The sequence below is a fragment of the Acanthopagrus latus genome, chromosome 18 (assembly GCF_904848185.1).
Source record: "Acanthopagrus latus isolate v.2019 chromosome 18, fAcaLat1.1, whole genome shotgun sequence".
NCBI lineage: Eukaryota > Metazoa > Chordata > Actinopteri > Spariformes > Sparidae > Acanthopagrus > Acanthopagrus latus.
Genome location: NC_051056.1, coordinates 4,023,274 through 4,039,338, shown reverse-complemented (window position 1 = coordinate 4,039,338; position 16,065 = coordinate 4,023,274). Strand labels below are relative to the sequence as shown.

General features: G+C 42.4%; 1 protein-coding gene and 1 long non-coding RNA gene across 4 annotated transcripts; one reads left to right on the top strand and one right to left on the bottom strand.

Annotated features, from left to right (window-relative positions):
• The first annotated feature begins 31 nt into the window (after window positions 1–31).
• g3bp1 (GTPase activating protein (SH3 domain) binding protein 1) lies at window positions 32–9,345 on the top strand. 3 transcript variants are annotated; one of them, XM_037077603.1, is made up of 12 exons: window positions 32–188; window positions 3,382–3,498; window positions 3,691–3,772; window positions 4,660–4,833; window positions 4,937–5,027; window positions 5,584–5,677; window positions 5,861–6,110; window positions 6,245–6,349; window positions 6,757–6,874; window positions 7,301–7,426; window positions 7,684–7,793; window positions 8,108–9,345. In XM_037077603.1, exons 2-12 carry the CDS (start codon window positions 3,404–3,406, stop codon window positions 8,354–8,356), a joined length of 1,494 nt encoding a protein of 497 aa, XP_036933498.1. In that variant the 5' UTR covers window positions 32–188; window positions 3,382–3,403; the 3' UTR covers window positions 8,357–9,345. The 3 variants fall into 3 exon arrangements, with proteins under 3 accessions (XP_036933498.1, XP_036933500.1, XP_036933499.1); XM_037077605.1 differs by having other exon boundaries at window positions 90–126; XM_037077604.1 differs by lacking the exon at window positions 32–188 and adding an exon at window positions 476–658.
• Window positions 9,346–12,291: 2,946 nt separating this feature from the next.
• LOC119007928 lies at window positions 12,292–13,032 on the bottom strand. Its single transcript, XR_005071278.1, has 2 exons — window positions 12,972–13,032; window positions 12,292–12,806 (listed from the first exon to the last, which is right to left on the bottom strand). It is a non-coding gene; the product is annotated as an uncharacterized LOC119007928 (long non-coding RNA).
• Between the last annotated feature and the right edge of the window lie 3,033 nt (window positions 13,033–16,065).

The window sequence follows — 16,065 nt, the reverse complement described above, 5'->3', positions numbered from 1 at the left end:
TCTTTCAATTTGATTGGCCAGATGACTCGTGAGGGGTGGGATGTCAAGTTAGGTTGCAGAGCTGAAACCGGTAACCGAGCACTCCAGCACGTTGTGAAGCCGCTAGTGTTTCAGGCTGCCGCTAAGGTGATTCAAAGAAATCACTTGTTTCTAAATCATCGATTTATTTTTTGATAATTGACCCGCTGGTGAGTTCTTCTCTTTGATTAAACTCTCAGAAATACGTTTTCAGACGTCATTGTTCGTTTCATGTGTCGTGTTCGGTACAGTAATTGGGTCGCGTTTCGGGGCTCCGTCTACCGCTTGGTGAGGAGAGGGTGGCTGTTAGCAACCTTAGGCGTTAGCACAGCGTTTTTTCCTAATTACTTGAAGGCAATTAATACTTCTCTTATTTATCAATAAATTACCAGCAGGTGATAATGTGTTATGTTGAAATGGCGGGTGTGCCCGTCGCCACCGCTGCCTGGCTTCATTCTGGATTTCCAAGACGTATCCACCGCCCATGTGTAGCCCACTTCCAGCTCTCATCCAGTCGTGACTCCCTCCCTCCCTCACTTTCCTAACCGCCTTACTCATCGGTTTTCCATAATGTCCCATGTCTGCTCTTTAGGTTTTCCCGCATTTCCATGTAGCTAGCCGGCTTCGCTCGTCAAGAACGGTAAGAGTAGCCGGTGAGCGGCCGGGACACGTGTTGGGGCTGCTCCCAAGGCTGAGACCGAGCTAACTCACCTAGCCCGTGTCTGCCCTAGTGTAGGGGGCCGTGTACTGGTCCGGCTATCGTGGTTTGGCTCTGTCGTGTTCCACCCAGGGTGCCATTTGGGCCAAAATGGCCCAAAGTCCCGCCGACATGTCGAGCCGCCATGGCTGATAAGTGTGTGTAGGCCGGTCGATACGGCGAATGGCACCGTCACCGCAGGCACGGCGTGGCCTTTGTCTGCATGCCATGCTCGCACTTTTTTTCCTTTTTTTTTTTTTTTTTTAAACACAAGCTGCTTTCTGATACGGCTGCTACAGTGCAGCATGACCTTATATGTACTCATTCTTCAAATAACCAGGGATCCATTGAAACCAAAGCCTCCTGATGTTAGCTGCTAACACTGGATCAGTCTGAGCACACCTTGAGGTCGTTGGCCGCCTCACATCAATGATTGGGTCTGCTCGTGTTTGCCGGTTGTGTGTTGGTTGCTCAGATTGCCAGAACAACAGATGGCTGTAGGTTGTGTGGACAGGTGTGGCAGTCCATTAAAGAGAGCTCTTGTTCCCCTGGCTCATGGACCACGCCGGTGTATTTCCATGTTTTAACGTCCTTATCATTAATGACATGTACTTTAACCTGTTTGACGATATTCTTTGTGCTGTACTGGTGAGTGGTAAAGGTTGGGGATATTTTACATATTTCATTTGTGTTAGTAAATCCCACAAAATGATCAAGACCAGTTGAAAATTGACCCGGCATTTCTGTCTTACACTTTCATTGCTTCGGCGTTTGCCAGAAACCACAGCACTCAGTCATTGCTAGAAATAACTGAAGCTTGTTTTGTATTTATTTATTTATTCATTTTATCAAGGTACATATTGAAGATTTTCTTTTTCTGCATTTGATTTGCATCATTGGAGACAGTGGCTGGGGGCTGAGTACACAGTCTTTGACAAAGTCAGACATTGCAGACAGTTACAGAAACTTGGTGTATCACCCATCAGACTGATCCTTCCTTTCCATTAGCTACCCTCCAGGTAATCAGCTAGAAAGACTGGAGACCTAGCTTGACAAACGAGTAGGTGAATTCCTGCATTTTAACAGAAACAGGATTATCAAGTTGACGATTTACAGGAAAAGGAGAACAAGGGTCTGTTTAAGCATGGTGCAGCCTTTTAAGTTTTTCGTAAAATGATTTGTGGAGTGCCATTTGCTTCAGCATTGTCGCACATTTCCTGTGAAAGTGGGCAGCTAGGTAGGGCAACCCCCCATTTCCAATCAGGACGGTGTAGCAACAGGGAATAGAGTACCAAGGTGGATTAGCCACAGTTAGCGATTACTTCAGCAACAAAGCCCAAATATTTGTCCATCAGGAACGTCCATAAATCATCTCGCTACCCTAACTGGCATCCATTGTTCTCAGAGGTTGAGTATGGCCACAGTTCAAAGGTGCTCATTGGAAGGCTGCTATTTAGCCATAGTTAGCGGTTACATAAACAGCAAGAAAAGCCACCTGTCTGGAGTTGAGACAGAAAAGACTTTCTCTATTAAATATAATCAAATTTCTGGGGCTCTTGTTGTTTTTAGATGTGCATGCAGCGTCATAGACATAAAGAAAGCTTCTAGTGGAGGAAAAATTAGAACATGATATATTATGATGCTTGAACATCACTTCGATCTTAAGTGACTTCAAATCAGCTGGAGTTGATTTGCATCGGTTTATTTGTCAAGTAGAAAAAAGGCGGCAGAGGACTCTGCACTGATGAAGTGTCATTTGAGTGCAATGACTGTGCAATTTTAGATTTTTAACCGCTTGGTATGAAAACAAACAGCTAATGTCTGAGTTTGTCTTCAATGCCTTGGGCAGACTGTTTTCATGTCAGTGCACCCAGATGGGGCAGAAAGCGCTCGTCAGGATCAGATCAAACATTTCATGCAGCTGGCATTTCAACACAGTCCAGAAAAATGAATTAAATTGGGCCCATAACACGATGAGAGGCTGATATGTTTCGCTGATGTGAAATCTGAGGTCATGTTTACCTGATTTACACTTCAAACTGTCGCTGAGATCACAGCTCTCCAATCAGGACGGCAGGGTGATTCATCGTCACAGGAATGTACAGTCTCAGAAGTGTTTTGGCTTCTGTGAAATGCAAAGTGATGCATGTGTGATAGTCTGGGCCAAAGTTACTTCAAAGTAATGAAAAAGACAGACTGCTGTCCATCTTGCTGGTTTCCATAACAGTTGTCATTGTGTCCTGTAATCCACGCATAGCTTTGCCACGTGGAAGTTCAAACTTTGCAGGAACAAGACAAGTGCATCATATTTACTTCCACCTCTTGACTATAAAGAAACATTCATTGTTAGGACAGAATTTGGGGTATTTGATTACAGTGCAGAAAAAAGCAACAAATCATCACATTTCCAGTCTGGGCTGTGTGAAGACTCTTCATCTACAAACTGTTGTACCAGCAGTTATATCCCTACATGTCTGTCTTTTTAATGTAATCATTTGGGAAATCATCAGTTAAATTCTGAACAAAACTTGAAACAAAATTGATCAATACCAGATAACTAAGGCTGAACATAAAATCACATTACGTCTTACCTCCGAGTCACTAGAGGGTCAAAATTCATGTCAAGGAGAACACCACTTTCTCTAACCCTTTCCTCCTCCTCGCAGAGATTTCCAGTTGACCAAAGAAATGGTGATGGAGAAGCCAAGTGCCCAGCTGGTCGGGCGAGAGTTTGTCCGACAGTATTATACACTCCTGAACCAGGCCCCTGACTACCTGCATAGGTACGACCATCACCTGTCTGTCGTGTGATTACTGAAGTGTGAATTTGTTGCACTTCTGCTGAGTAAAGACAAATGCACTTTGGTGGTTTTAATTCTGCAAATAATACATAACACTGATTTGCATATATCAGCACCTCATTTGTTTAAATTGTCCTCTGTGGAACAAATTAACCTTTGTGTTCTTGTGCTCAGGTTTTATGGAAAGAACTCTTCCTACGTGCACGGCGGTCTGGACAGCAACGGCAAACCAGTTGAGGCCGTTTATGGGCAATCTGTAAGTGCGCTTCATCCAGCAGATAACAGCTCTCAAAAAGGTTATTTCCATAGAGCAGCACTGCACTCAACACCCACGTAACCAACACTGAGTGGGAAAAAAAGACTACAGTGCTGAGAGGAAAGTTGTTGTTAGAGCTGTTTTATCCAAAAAGGACAGCTAAGGTTGTCTGCAAGGAGGTATTCAAGAAGCTGTTAATGGGTTTCTTGGACAGATGATTTTTATTTTCTGTTGTAAGCTGCGGATGGTGTACTTAAGTTAATTTCTTTTAAAGCAGTTTGTTTTGTAAGCCCAGAGAGTCAACTCAGGTGAACCACCTGAATATCAAATTCTCTTCTCTTACATGAGAAATGCTGTAAGGAGTAAGAATGTGAAAGGAAGCAGCTGCGGCAGGGATCACTTACATGCAAGCATGCAAGTTTAAATGGAGATGTATGGAAAAAAGGGTGTGTGTATCAAAGGGAAAAAATTGGTCATAAGGTTATAAATTAAGAAGCGGATTGATAGACTTGTGTCATGACTTTGTAGCAGTAGAGACGGATAGGCTTAGCTGACAAAAAATTAACTTACTGCAACAGTCTTATGTCACCCTTTACCTGCAGTGGCCAGTCAGATCTGTTCAGGCTTACAATCCTAGTAAGCGGCTTGTAACCTCACACTTTACACGTCATGCAGAAATATCTAATTTTTGTTATTTCCAGAGCAATAAAATCACACCTGAAAGACAGAAGTAACAAAGCAACAAACAGAACAAGTGAGCAAAATATCAAAACAAAGGGAGAAGCAAACATGCATTAGAAAATGTCTTTTGTTTGACAATCAATAGTCGATGGTAAATGTATTCCATTGATCATATGAAAATGAAATGTTGCACTCCTCTTCTCCAGGAGATCCATAAGAGGGTGATGGCTCTGAGCTTCCGTGACTGTCACACCAAGATCAGGCACGTTGATGCTCACGCCACCCTGAACGAGGGTGTGGTGGTGCAAGTGATGGGTGAGCTGTCCAACAACATGCAGCCCATGAGGAAGTTCATGCAGACTTTTGTGCTGGCACCTGAGGTTTGTTCTTCACTTCTGCCAGTAATTGTCAATGTGTATGTGGAAGCTTGATCAATGTGTTTTGTTGCAGCAGAAGTTGATGTACTGTTTGTTTATCCTTCAGGGTACTGTTGCAAACAAATTCTACGTCCACAACGATGTGTTTCGTTACCAAGACGAGGTTTTCGGCGATTCTGATTCTGAGCCTCCAGAAGGTGAGAAAAACTTTTTTTTTTTTTTAAAGTTGTTATTTAAAATTATTTTTGCATCACCAGCTTTCAGTTTTACTGTTTCTCATGGCTGCCTTTTCATCTTCTCTATAAACACGGTCATTTAGATCTTGGTTTTATTTTGCTTAAAATAAATTGAGTTGGAGGCAAGTTTCTCAGTAGTTGCCCTGCTCATATCAGCGCTGTGGCTTCATAATTCAGCTACTTTGATCGTGTTTCTTTGAACTGTTGCGTCTTTATGACAGTTGAACATATTTAAGAAACTGAACATGAGAAAAAAGCATGAGATCTGAAAGACTACATCACGGTAGATATATTGTTCAGAAGAATGACAGATTTTTTTTTCTGCAGAAGTATAGGTAATGTACACAAATGCACATTTTGTTTGAGTTTAATTTTCAGATGAAATGTGGCTTGGGGAAAATAGATTGGAGCAACATGAGTCAGTTCTTATAGAGCAGGGACGGTGATGCATTGAGATGTGTTTGATTATGGAGCAGGTTTAGTGGGACTTGTGAACATGTTTTTGTTTGTGACTCAGAGTCTGAGGATGAGGTGGAGGAGATCGAGGAGAGGGTCCCCTCCCCTGATGTCGCTGCTGAGGAGTCTGCTCCCTTCTACGACCCTGTAACTTGGTAAGTATCAGAGGCTTGTGGTTCCTGGAGTCCAGCTTAAACCCTTTTCCCTTCAAATTTACACATTATGCAATACCAAAGTAATTAAAAACACATTATAAATCATTCTCATTTGCATCTACAATACATGCACATTGTCGGATGGTGCAGTCAGCGTAACTCTCTCGTTCTTGTCCCTTCCAGCTCAGAGCCGACGGTTCCCGGTGATGAGGAGGAAGTGGCAGCAGTGAGTCCAGAACCGGAACCAGAGGTGGAGAAGGAGGTCGAGGCTGCGATTGTGGAGCTGAAGCCTGAGACGATGCTGGACACACAAACGGACACAAACACAACCGAAGACCAGACAGACGGCAAGAGCCCTGTCACTGCCCCACCCACAGCAGAACCTGCCCCTGTGCCCGCTGAACCCACCCCCACCGCTCCAGAAGAAAACAGGGTAGGTCTGAACACGAAGGCTTTTTATCGCTCCTGCTTACACAGATGAATTGGCTTCAACGAGGCACAGATGTAACACTGGAATTTATAACAACTTGTTATGAGATAAATATCTCCATTGTTGTCATCCCACAGCCGTTCTCCTGGGCATCAGTCACCAGTAAGAACCTCCCACCCAGCGGGGCTGTCCCAGTCTCAGGAATCCCACCACACGTCGTCAAAGCCCCTCCCACAGCACCGGTAGGTTTGCTGGTTCGACTCATAAGATTAATCTCCCAGCTAAGTTTGAAAAGTTACTCCAGTGTTCAAGTACCTCACGACAGAATTTTGATATATTGGGTTTTCAATTCTTAAAGATTGTTTTTCTAGGAAAACAAATTTTAGATTTATCCTGTTTAAAGATGGTGGAGGTCTCATTTTGACAAATGCCTGAGAGCAGATGAATCTGCACAAAGTAGAGAAGTTGTAGTTGTTTCCCTGAGTTCAGATAAAGGCAGCACAACACAAATGCCTCCTGCAGGCTGGACCTTCATGATGATAATCAGACATGTTGTTCTTTATGTGCCTGAAGTGAAGTCATGACTCCACCATCAGAAAACCTGCTTGGTCTTTCTCTCCTTACAAGAGCATGTTGTTGACTGTTTCAGCCCAGAGTGGAGGTGAAGCCCGAGTCCCAGACAACAACACAGAGACCACAGAGAGACCAGAGGCCGAGGGAACAGAGGCCTGGAGGTCCTCCACCGGTACACAGAGGACCCAGACCAGGTACATCCCCATGATGCAACAACTGATGCGCGCTGTTGAAGATGGCACTGCCAGCTACAGTCAGGATGAATAACTCACATTCTGCTAACATAAAAACATATGTATCAGTGGAAGTAAAGAACACCCGTCTTTCTGTCTCGAGCTTACACCTGCATTTTGAGAACTAGCAAAACTGCAATGGCTTGTGGGAGAATATGTTTTTTTGGCACACGAGCATGCACTGACAACCTTAAAAACCACACACAGGATGGGGCTTAAACTCTGGTGATGCACAATCTAACACACCCAGCATATGGTTTAGTTAAAGATGTCCTGAAAGTAATGAAAAAGACATAACTGGTGAATACACTCATTAACCATGTAGTTATTGTATGTGTATTCTCACAGCGCATGTCTCTGTGTTGACCTGTTGAATTGTTGCTTCAGCTCGGGAAGGCGAGCAAGGAGAGACCGAGGGTCGCAGGGTGTCCAGGTACCCCGACGCCCAGCAGCTCTTCGTAGGCAATGTTCCTCATGATGTAGACAAGACTGAACTCAAGGAGTTCTTTGAACGTAAGTAGGATGTTACGACGCTGGTATTAAAGTGTAATACACATACACACATACACATTGAACATTATCAGACAGTCTCATCTTTTTTTATGTAGCAACTAATAAAGCCTTACCCTTGTGGTAAGTCGAAAATGACTGAATATTCATTTTTGATTTAACCCATCCTTTAAGAGCTCTATTTGAAACGCTATAGGTACATTAAGCAAAATGTTTTGTTGGACACCTGTGTGAATAATGTCCCTGTCCCCTGTGCACAGAGTATGGTACAGTCCTGGAGCTGAGGATCAACAGTGGAGGGAAGCTACCAAACTTTGGTTTTGTGGTGTTTGATGACTCTGAACCTGTACAGAAGATCCTCAGCAACAGGGTAACACATTGTCTTAGGCTCATTACAATTTTTGTTTAAGAGACTATTGTTTTTAATGTTTCTCTCTTGGACTCTGCTCCATTTATTTGCCAAGAGCCCTGTGCTCATTTCTGAAATACCCTGAGGCACTTTCTGTTGGTAATTATTGTTCGCACTGTTTTGTTAGTATTTTAATGGATTTACATATTGAGTTTGCTGAGTTAAAAACTGAAACTGACGTCTTTTTAACTTTACTGTTGGGGCTATTCTGGCTTAAAAAGATAAAAGAACTGAAGTCTATCAGATTTTTAAATCTTTTTTTCTCGTCCTCTCAGCCTATTAAGTTCAGGGGCGATGTCCGTCTGAACGTGGAGGAGAAGAAGACCCGATCAGCCAGGGAGGGCGACAGGCGAGACATGAGGCCCCGGGGTCCAGGAGGTCCTGGTGGTCCCAGAGAGCGAATAGGAGGTGGCGGTGGACCCCGAGGACCCCCCACCCGCGGAGGCATGGCACAGAAACCCAGCTTTGGCTCCGGGCGAGGCGCCGGGCCCAGTGAGGGCCGTTACTCTGCCCAGCGTCAGTGAGGCCCCCGGGCTCCAAACCTGAGTTGAATTACTAGTTGCATCCAACTTCTGAGTGAATATTGATTTACTGCAGCAGGAACCAATTGGAGAATATATAACAAAGAACCCTTCTTTACATGCACCTTGGAGCAAAAATTAGAAGGAATGATTAAATTAATGTCAGAATTTGGGTTGCTACACACACAGCCTAATTTCTGACTCATGTCCTCCTAATTCTTTCTCCTACATGTGAAAGTTCCAAGTACTACGAAGGGATTTCTGTTAGTAATTGATGCAGGTTTGGTTGAGAGATTTCACCGGCAAGTCGCGCCAGCTCCTGCTGAAAACAACAGCCAGTCTCAACATCTGTCTCTCATGAAGATGGCTGCCTCCTCCTCCCCAAGCTCCCTCCACCTAATTCTTCTTCTTTCTCACCTGCTGCTTTTTGTTTCCCCTCTGAGGAATCCAGAATGTCACTCCTTTTACTTCTCCATCTCTTCCCCCTATCCTCCTCTTCTCCTCCGCCTCCACCAACACATGTATTATCTGGACTTTTTTTTTTGTCATTTTTTTTTTGTTTTGTTTTTCATGCTGAACTTGAATTTTATTAAACAAATCAAAACTCACAAACACATGAAAAAAAGGGTAAATACTACTTGAATTGGGGATTTAAAAACCCAGAGGTTAGGTTTTTTTCGCGTTCTCTCTCCCTGTTTCTTAAAGGAACGTGTACTTTACTGCTTGGGCAATCCTGTGTATTGCTGCCACCGTTGTATCTAGCGATGGATCTGTCTTATCTTTTTATTCTATCAGGTCAAGAGCTGAACTGTAGTGGTTTTATTTGAGTAAAAATGTTGGCTTGTAATATGTGGATTCACGGACGCGTCTGAATGGAGCATGTATCAAATCCTGTTGGGCTTCTTCTACCGATGCACTTCATTGTCATCATGTTTAAAATGAACTCACCTGCCGATGAGAGAACTAAATTAAAAGTGATTTACTGTTTTAAACCTTTTGTCTCTTTGATCTGTTATGTCATTCTTAGTTTGAACTGTTTTTAGGTTTACAGAAAATGTTTGAACTATTTTTAACATTTTGATGCCAAAACGTGTGTGTCATAGGCAGCTGTAGGGACCAATAAAGTCAATGAGATGGAGAGATATCATTGAAAGAAACCTAAACAAGGATGCTTGTGTTTATTGCAGCAACCATTTCATTGTGTGAGAATACAGGTATATTTTTTCATGCAGCTCAATATGAACATGGTATCTGACTTTGCTCACCATGGTTGTACTGGTGCCATACTCTCAGCCTCATTACGTTACAGTTGTTCTCAGTCGCTTTGGTGCTTTTCTCAGATCAGAATGAAAATTCTCCTAACTAATAGTTCAACCTCCACCACATTTAGTCATTTGTCCACATCATAGTAGCAATTTCTCCTTCCTCTGAACAAATTGCTTTTGGACATGTATCAGTTGCTTTCATGCAATTCTCTGCTGTTTTATAACATTATCATTTGCTTATGTCATGTCAGTCAAAATGAACCATACTTATAGATGCTGAATAGTCGTTCCCAATAAAACTAATAGTCTTCATTTCGTTGCTTCAGTCATTACATCCAAAATTGTTGAACAAGTTATCAAATTCTGTCAAGCAAGTTTTATCATTTATCATTTTACCTTTATCATTTCTTCTTGGAAATGTCTCCTAAATTGAACAATTGCTCTCAGGTGAACTTCAGCTTTCACTCGAGGAGGTGTGTGAAGTATTAGTTGTAACCAATGACAAGCCACTTGTTCACAGTCACTCAGGGATGAATCCTATGAACCCTCACTTGGCAAGCATATATGAACCAAGCAGGACATAGTGTGTACCATTTCTACAGTTCTGTGACACAAATGGAAGGTCAGCATCGTGGAAGAGGGGTGAGGTTACAGGAAGGAAGGGGAAGGGGACAAAATGGGAAGAGGGAGAAGAGGCCAAATACATAGGCAGATTCCTAATGAAATTAGGGCTACAGTTGTGGACCACGTTGTCAATCACGGCCTCACAATGGCTGAGGCTGGTCGGAGGGTGCAACCAAATGTTGGGAGAATCCCTGTGAATACTATCATTTAAACATTTTGTTGGGAGAACAGGTATGTATAGTATTGGACAGTAATCCAGCATCTCATAATATCTCAAGCTTACTGTACATTACAGTAATTTTACTCTGCACCACATAGGATTGAAAGACAACCTCGCAGGGGTGGAAGAGGGCCCCTTTTTACCCCACACACTGGGCGATTGTGATGAGTGATGAGCACGATGACTTGCGCTGTCATGAAGTGACTGCTGTGGTAGCACAGTGGGTAAAGCAGTTGTCTGCTACACTGGTGATTGGGGATTGAATCCTGGAAGGGGTACATATTGGTTATTTTTTATTTTTTTGTCTTGTATATTAGCCCACTGTACATCTCATGGTCCTGATGTCCTGATGTCAACAGCCTCTCTGCTCTCTGCTCCTCTCTCATGGTCTCCATGGTCTCATTTCCATTCTGTTTTCTGCAAAGTTCGCAGGGATGTTTTATCCCCCTTTTTCAAGAGGGGTTACTGGGGTGAATTCCACGATTCAAACCAGCGACCTTCTGATCACTAGTTCACTGGCTCTACCCACTGAGCTACAGCCAACCATAAATATATGTGTATGTATGTATGTATATGGGTATATATGTATATACGTAAATATGTAAATCTACCAGCCACTCAACATTTTTACCAGCCACTTTTAAATGTAAGCGTTGATGTGTATAGAGCAATGCCTAGAAACATGTTTTCCTTGTACAAGACATGCACATTTCCCTATGTTCATGTAGCCGGGGGTAGCCGGCTCCATAGACATATGGCCGGTGTCTGGTTCCTCATCGACATGTGATTCCCCTGGTCCCGCCCCCATCTGAAATGGCCTGATGGGCGAAGGAAGCACGCGTTCATACAAAGCTCGCCCCAGAGCTGTTGTGCTCGTACCACAGAGGCACTGTGGACAGAGCTAAGGTTCAAAACTGGCGTTTTTTTAGCAAGTTTAATCTGAAGATGTTGGAGAAGTGAAATCCAAACTTCATGACTGTCTAGATGTATTTTTAAACTGGGACAACAGCACATATGTTTTAGTTTTTATGTCTTTATCAACAAACCAACGACTGTTATTTCTTTCAATAAAAAATGTTATATTCATAAGAGACTTTTCATTTTGATTGTAATGGACTTTTGGAAGAAAGTGTGCTCATTCATATGTAGGCAAGTTGCTATTTTATCATGTTTGTCTTAAATCCAGCTCTGTTATAGCATGTAAATCACATCCTGACAGCTTAGAATACTACTGTCAGATACTGTTCCCCCTCTGTTTAATATGAACAGAGGCTCAGACATCTTTCAAATTCATACTCCTGACTTCTTTCCCAATAACAGATAAGTTCTGTGATTTAAGGCTGATATCATTCAACTGGACCATTTAAAACAGGGGAACACATGCTGATATCTTGGAATACTACTGTCAGATACTGTTCCCCCTCTGTTTAACATGAAAGGAGACTCACATCTTTCAAATTCATACTCCTGACTTCTTTCACCACAACAAATAAGTTCTATGCGAGCGTTTCAGTAGTGTGTGTGAGAGCGTTTCAGTAGTGTATATAAGAGTATTTCACGTGTGTGTGTGAGAGGTAATTCTGAATAATGTCCCTGACGGCCCCTTGTACCTTTTGACTATCTTGTTCATGAACGATGATGTCAAGACTTCTCATTTTGATGACACTGGCAGGTTCATTGACATGAATACTTGCTTTTCAGGAATGGACTGTCCATTTTGAGCAAGCGACATGCTTTTTGCTTGTTATCCACTAGGTTTTGCAGTTTGCACTACTTCTTTTGAGAACTGCTGTGCAAATGTTCATAGTGATGTGAGAAAAGCACCAAAGTGACTGAGAAAAACTGTAATAAAAGCCCTTTTCTCAAAACATACATGTCACAAAAGCACCTGTGTAAAATGACTGAATTGACTTGACTTTGACTTTTGACTCCCTCATTAATTAGGAGTCAGTCTCCACACCTGCACACAGGTGATCTGAATCCACTGCAACCAGTCCAGAGAGACCTTGAAACTCAGTTCAAATAAAGTGATAGCAAGTACTACTATAAAATGGGACTGCTATGTTGCTGAGTATTTTAACTAAGTTAGGGAGGAATAGCACTTATAACTACAGACATACACCGTAGAGTTGGCAAAGGAAGCAAAAGGTCATAAAGCAGATACATGTCGCTCTACATTGTTCCAGTGGAGAAAAGGCTTTTCCTATTTAGAGTTCTGGGCTTCTCTCAGCAGTTTCAGTTGAACCTCCAGCTGCTATAGAAACCCCAAGTGGCACAGTTCCATTAACTGCCCATAGAATGTGAGATGTGACAGATGCAGCAGCAGTGATTGGCCTCTCTTCACCTGCATGGAAACATGGAGACGTCCTGACCCGACAGCCTTGTGCTGAATACAATTATTCTGCATAATATAAATGGAGAAAATGAACTGACAAGTGATACAAAAGCACACATTTGCTGATTTACTGTAGATAAGCAGGACGATGTATTCCTGTGTTTCCTCACTTACTAAATGTTCCACCCGCGGCACCAGCAGCTGCTCTCTACCTGCTCGGTTCTGGGCAGTTGGTGTCCAGTCGGTTTGTCTGAGCTGAGGCCGCTTCCAAGGAACCAGAGCTTTCACACAGTGAGTCACCAAAGTGAATTCAGGTGTGTGTGTGTGTGTGTGTGAGAGAGAGAGAGAGAGACAGGGCTCAGCTTCTCCTATGTGTTCTCTCAGGATTTTAATTTCCTCTACTCCACTGACTCCTCTTGAACTCGGGATGAACTGAGAAGTGTGAGGACAGAGCCCGGAGCCTGCTGAAGGTGCTGCTGAATGTAGAGTACAGTTGTGACTGTATCAGATAATAACTGCACACAACACAACAGTGTGAGTTGTACATAAATAAAGCAGATTAATTTAGTCAATGACGACAAATTACAGCCTTCTTTAATCTGAATAATCATAAAGTTGATAATTAAAAGTTAATATATACCTTCCAGTTTTCCAACTGGATTTTTCTTTTTAAGAATATTTGACATTGAACATATTTCTAGAGCTGGCTCCAGGACATGTGGCACCTAATGAACTCATTAATGTTGCAATGTTGAACCTGTGACCGACTCGTTACAGTACGGCCTGTGTGGACACCTGGCTGGCCTGTATGTTCCTGTGTGTATCAGTATTCAGTGTGAGTGCAGCCCCCCTGCTGTGAACAGACACATTATTAGTATTCGCGGACCAACATGGCTTTCAGCAAGTTCCGGTCCAGCTGGCAGCAAGACCCCAAGCACACAGTGCACACACACACACACACACACACACACACACACACACACACACACACACACACACACACACACACATATATGCAATTACATACTGTACTTGGGAGAGAAAATAGATTTCCTATGTTTCCATGTGACATTATTCTATTTTCACATGTTAAAACATTTTAAGTTCACATGTGAAGATGCCATGTTATTTGTGACAAAAATTTTTGAGTTCACATGCAAAAATGTGCGATTCATACTGTATGTGAGGGAACAAATTTCACATGACTTCTTGCGCCATGTTTCACCACCACATATGGAATTTAAAAATGATGACACTTTCATTTATATGTGAAAAAAGCCCGTCCCTTGTGAAAATGTCCAGTTCTCATGTGATATTTTCTTTTCATGTGTTAAAATGTAAATTCACGTTGGAAAATATGATTTCATGTGCCATGTTTTGTTTCCACATGAGGGAATTTTATTACAATAAAAACATGTAAAAACAAAAATGAAAAGCCATAACATATGAATGCATGTACATGTGAAAACTGTGCTGATTGTGGTAGCCTGGAGTAAACCACACAGGTGTAGGTTGATTGTGAATTTGCCCAAACAAATGCTGAAGGAGTGCGATCACGTTGTAACATTAGATGACTTTTCTTTTCATTAACGATTCAGTGATGAATGGTACAACATGGACAAAGTAATGAAGCCCAGCAAAATGAAATATTTACAGAGTAGTGACACACAGATCGCTGCAGGAGGGACTGTCGCTAACCAGTGAGCAGGAAGCCTGATGGACTCCTGGCTCTTACAGACTTCCATGCAGGTGATTCCTATCAGGTGATAATCCACTCCTGGAGTCTGAGCTGGTGGTTTTAGAAGTACATCACATAGAAGAAACGGTGGTGACACTGTTCTACCTTCATGTACAGTGAATAAAATATATCTCACTGTTGAAAAACAAAAACAAAAGGTTGCTTGTGGTCAGATATTTCCAGTCTGACCACAGTGACTTTTGTGTATTCCACTGCATTAAAGTGTTGTATGTAGCCTCATCATGTCTGCTTCAATCCCTGTGTTGTCAAACAGACAAAACAGGGAGCAAATGAAAGATAAATCTAAAGGCATCATTTAAAGTGGATCTTTCAAAGTGGAACTTGGCAAACCTTGTCAGTGTTGTAAGATGATATCAATGTAAAAAAGGACAATAAAAGGTTTCAACATTGCTCACAGTCAGAAGGAAAGAAAAACCAAAGACAACAGGAGGGGGCTCACGATTCACGCACCCAGCTCCAATGGATCTTCCATTGATTGGTCAGGAGGCGGTGCTTTGTGGTCTTGAACATGTGTGTAGCATCAGTTACCATGGTGAAGTAACCACTGCAGTACTGAAAACCCAGGATTAACCCCTGAAGTGACTGCCCTGCCTTGTAATACAGGCCCAGGAATAGAGCCAGCATCTTGTTATCAGAAGGTTGCTGGTTTGATTCCCCTGGTTGGCATGTCCTTGGGCAAGATACTGAATCCTAAACTGCTCCTGATGTGCTGGTTGGCACCTTGCATGGCAGCCACCACCATCAGTGGGACTGTAAGTCACTTTGGAAAAACACGTCTGATGAATGCCTTAAATGTAAAATTGCCAAATATTTGTGAAGAGGTTCACTTTTATACTATGTTTCCTGTATCATGTGTTGTTTCCACATCTCAACATGTTTTAACACATATGTGAATAAAAAAACAATCACATATGAACATGTTATTCACATGTGAATGTCACATGTTTAAATTTGGCACCGTTCACATGTGAGAATATTGAATTCAAATGTGAACTTTCCCTTCGTGTAAATCAGTTTCACAGGTGACATTTTGTTAAGGGAAGCGCCTCGTTATCTCTGTTGTGTCAAGGTGATGCGCAAGTTACTCATGTTCACCACTAACTAACTCATCAAACCTCCAGGGACATTTGTTTTGTTTTTTCATATTTTCTTTCCTTTATTTTTTCATGCATTTCTGACCTGCATCATGACTGCGGCAAAAATAGCAATGAGGATGGCTACAGTATGTGTGTTCTTTTATAATGAATGGCATAGCAAAGACGATCTAATGAAGCTTGGCTAAAAAAACCAAAACAAAAGAAGAAGAAAAACATTTGCAGGGTTAGCAGTGAGAGCTCTGAGCAGGAAGGAGTGCCACTAACAAGTGAGCAGAAAGTCCAACAGCGTCAGGCCTTACAGACTTCCACACAGGTGATTCATATCAGTTCATCATCCACTCCTGCAGTTTGAGCTGGTGGATCAAGAACTACATCACACAAAATAAACACACCAAACACCAAGAAGTGTAGC